The 3,646-nt window shown below is 34.9% G+C and overlaps 1 protein-coding gene across 1 annotated transcript; it reads right to left on the reverse strand.

Moving 5' to 3' along the window:
* Positions 1 to 419: 419 nt before the first annotated feature.
* LOC112509440 (BRI1 kinase inhibitor 1-like) lies at positions 420 to 2,110 on the reverse strand. Its single transcript, XM_025114402.1, has 2 exons — positions 2,074 to 2,110; positions 420 to 1,592 (listed from the first exon to the last, which is right to left on the reverse strand). Exon 2 carries the CDS (start codon positions 1,557 to 1,559, stop codon positions 540 to 542), a length of 1,020 nt encoding a protein of 339 aa, XP_024970170.1. The 5' UTR covers positions 1,560 to 1,592; positions 2,074 to 2,110; the 3' UTR covers positions 420 to 539.
* Positions 2,111 to 3,646: the final 1,536 nt, after the last annotated feature.

Genomic DNA, 3,646 nt, shown 5'->3' on the forward strand with positions numbered 1-3,646 from the left:
CTGCACCAAATCATTCAGCAACTGACAAACAGTCCCTTAACTTTTAATAATATAGTGGCTCCACAAACACATGATGGTTACTCATTTATTGGTATAATACAGCAAATTGTATTCTTCAAACAAGAAATCTTGGGACCTCCACCTCCCATGGGTATTGGATGAAGTCCCTCTTTTAGGTTTATTATAATTATATCGTGCAAGAAAACAATTTTAATATATTCAACTTATAACTTTAAAAGATCACTTATATGGGTTCTATCTTTAGTGGCCAACACAAGACCCAGAACACTTATTTTCAGTAGAATTTAAGATGGGTATTGATTTGATTTGATGTTGGTTGTTTATGTTCATGTAGCTAAATACTTATACAATCAAACCAAATTGAAGTATACCTTTTGAATTATATATAGATCGAGTATACATAAATATATGACAAGATTATTATATACACCGATTAACAAGATTGATTATACTGTGAAACTTGAATAAAAAAGGGAGAAATAATTGAATTTCCGCCTAAAGTTGTAATATATTTAGTTTTAAGCTTGAATTTTTTCTTCGGTGGCAATGGAATTCTTACAATGAGCGATAGCAGCTTGAATGGCAGCTTGTAATTCTTCCATGGTGCTATCACTGGTTGTGCTTTTGGCTGGGCTCACGGTTCCTGAAGTAAGAAGTATTCCACTGTTGGCCGGAGAAGTCCTCATGGATGCCGGTGCTGAGAACTCCCCTCTCCTCCCACCACCTCTATTCATCTCCAACGGCAGACTACTTCTTCTGGAGCTCGGCAGGGTTCCGGAAAACGAATGTGGATGCGGGTTAAATTCAGTATTTGGCTTCTTCCCCTTTGGAAATGACAACAATGGCCTCACCATTTTCATATACCTCTTGATGAGTTGAGCCACCTCTAACTTGAGCTTCTTCTTGGAGTTATTGTTGTTTCTTTCTTTATCATCGTCTTCATGATCTCCATCTTTCTCATCAATGGATCCTTTTTTCCCTTTGGGTCGGCCAAAGAAGGAGAAAGATTTGGACTTTGGTCTGCTTGGATTGACATTGTTGCTGGGCAGGTTGAACTCCGAGAAGGTGTTCCGGTGGTGGTAATGGAAACTAGTGTTGCCAATGGGGTTATGTTGGTCCTTTAGGATGTCCTTCGTTGGGAGGGTAAAACTGTCCATTGAATTTGTCGACGAACGAGGGGATATGGGAAGGTGAGACAATAGATGGAGAGGAAGGAGATGGCCATGGAAGAAGATGTCATCCGCCGGAGAAAGGTCAATAGCCGTCAATTGCTCCGGCGGTGGTGTCATAGCGCTACGGTATTTTTGATTGTCACTATCGTCGTAACCACTGCCGGACTTATGCCCATCTTGTTTGGATTTCGATGGTGGATGTGGGTGGAGAGAGATGGTGAATGAGAATTCATGAGTTGGAGATGCTGCTGCCGATGGTGGAGATGTGGTGGCTGTTGGTGGTGCAGATGGATTCTGGATGTTTTCTTGTTTCTTCATATAACTTTGCTCGTTTTCTACTTTATCTCTCGTATTTACAACTTCCATGTTTCAGAACTTAAGTGTTGATAGTATGATCACCTACACAAAAGAGATAAGGAGAGAGAGAGAGAGAGAGAGATGTAAGAGAGTGTGTGTGTGTGTGTGTGTTGTGGCAGAGAGAATGAGAACAAGTATAGTTTGGTGCAGAATACTCGAGTCTTTTGTCCATATAAGAAAAGGGTGTGGTGGATTGAAGACCATCATGAGACAACCGGATCTAATCAAAAATCATTTTTTAAAAACAGTTTATGTCCTTTTCAATTTTACAGCTATAATAAAAACCAAAATGCCAACAAAATAATCAACTTCTCTAATCAAATCACATCTCTTTCCTTTATACCACAATAAACAAGACCCTAAATCACCAATTAAAACATGTAGCAGGCATACTACTGTGTCCGTAGTTACTTGAATGTACTTATGTGAGAATTTGCATACCGATGAGTATGTGTTTGTGTCCTCAATGCATACAGAGAGAGAAGAGAGTACATTTAGGACATCATGAGGAAGAGAAGGGAACCTGACGAGATTATGTACACTTGACGAGAACCCATAAAAATCTTGCCACGTACTCGACGTATGATGCCTTTCGTTACTTAAAAGAAGCAACGACTGCGATCTTTATAGCGACTTGTTTTCTCTTTCTATATGTGCAGTGGTTTCTTGATTCAATTATATGGTCTTTAGAGGACCCCGCACCAATTATGAATTGCTTGTAACATGGTTATCGTGGTTTTAATTTTTTTATGGCTTTTACTTGTTATTTGTGTAGTCACAATTAGGGTTTTCGTGGGTTGTTTTTGAGTTTGTTTAGTTTTATTATCTAAAATGTATCTAAAAATTCAGAATGATGAGATTGTTGTCAAGAAGGGTTAGAGAATGAGGAAAACAGATATATAAAGGTTAAGGAGCATCGGTTCCACGTATATTAATCAACCAAATCAACATCTTTCATATCTTTTTCCGTTTAGTGTTAAACCTCAAAACTTTCAAATAACTCAACGTCTTAACGTTAAAATAGGCTTTGGACGAAAAAATTAAATTAAAATAGACCTAAACTTTACCCTCTATATATTTATTAAAAACTTATTTTGTTGCTCCATTTTTGCATAGACGGACCTATAGGGGTGGTTACATGGCAAGTGCCACCGTATTGTTCCTCCGTGGTAAGGTAAAAAAATTAGATTCGTGAAAGGTGCAACCGTTTTATTCTAAAAGGTGCAACCGTTTTATATGATGCCAGCGTATCCAAAAATTCTTGAGTCTGTCCCTGATTTTTGTAAGATTTATGTTTTCCACAAAAAATTCCAATAAACCACAATTTCTAATACATTAACAATTTATACTTAATATTTGAAAATAAATGAGTGCATGTTACGTTATAAACGTGTTTTCAACATACCTAACACCCGTTGATTTTTATGTAACATGTTCTATATAATCAATAATTACATACCTCTTCGCAACCAGATATTTATGTTATCAGTAATTATCAAATCTATTTATTATCGGTTTAAATAATATGAAATAGAAAAAAACTGAATATAAATAAAAGGGAAATAAATCCATCATTATATTAAATTAAGTACATCTTATTATATTTATTTGACATATATTCTATTTAAAATAATGATGATGACGACATATTAAAATAAAAAACGACATAAAGGTTTACGATAAGAATCTATTTTCCAACTTCTATTTTTGCACGAAACCCAGTTCGATAGGACTCTGAATCTTGGTTTTTTATTCCATTTTTAAATTTTATTCTTCAATCTGCATAGAATTTCGAGTAGTCCAACCTTCTGACACCAAATCACTTTAATCTTTCATTTTGAAAAGGGGGTGGCTAATGGCACCCCTATTCTTTGCTAATGCCACCCCTAATCCTCTATGTAATCATTTTTTTTGTTTCTTTTTTGTGTTTTTGTCCTTTTCTTGTCTTGTCTTTTCTTTTTATATTAATTTCATTTTATTTAGTTTATTTAAATATAAATATATATATATATATTATTATTATAAATATTATTTATCACCTTGTAAAATTTTTATTATTACTAAAAAATATTAATTTTTTATCATAATTTCTATAA

The sequence above is a fragment of the Cynara cardunculus genome, assembly GCF_001531365.2.
Source record: "Cynara cardunculus var. scolymus isolate 2C chromosome LG 3, CcrdV1, whole genome shotgun sequence".
In the NCBI taxonomy this organism is placed as follows: domain Eukaryota; kingdom Viridiplantae; phylum Streptophyta; class Magnoliopsida; order Asterales; family Asteraceae; genus Cynara; species Cynara cardunculus.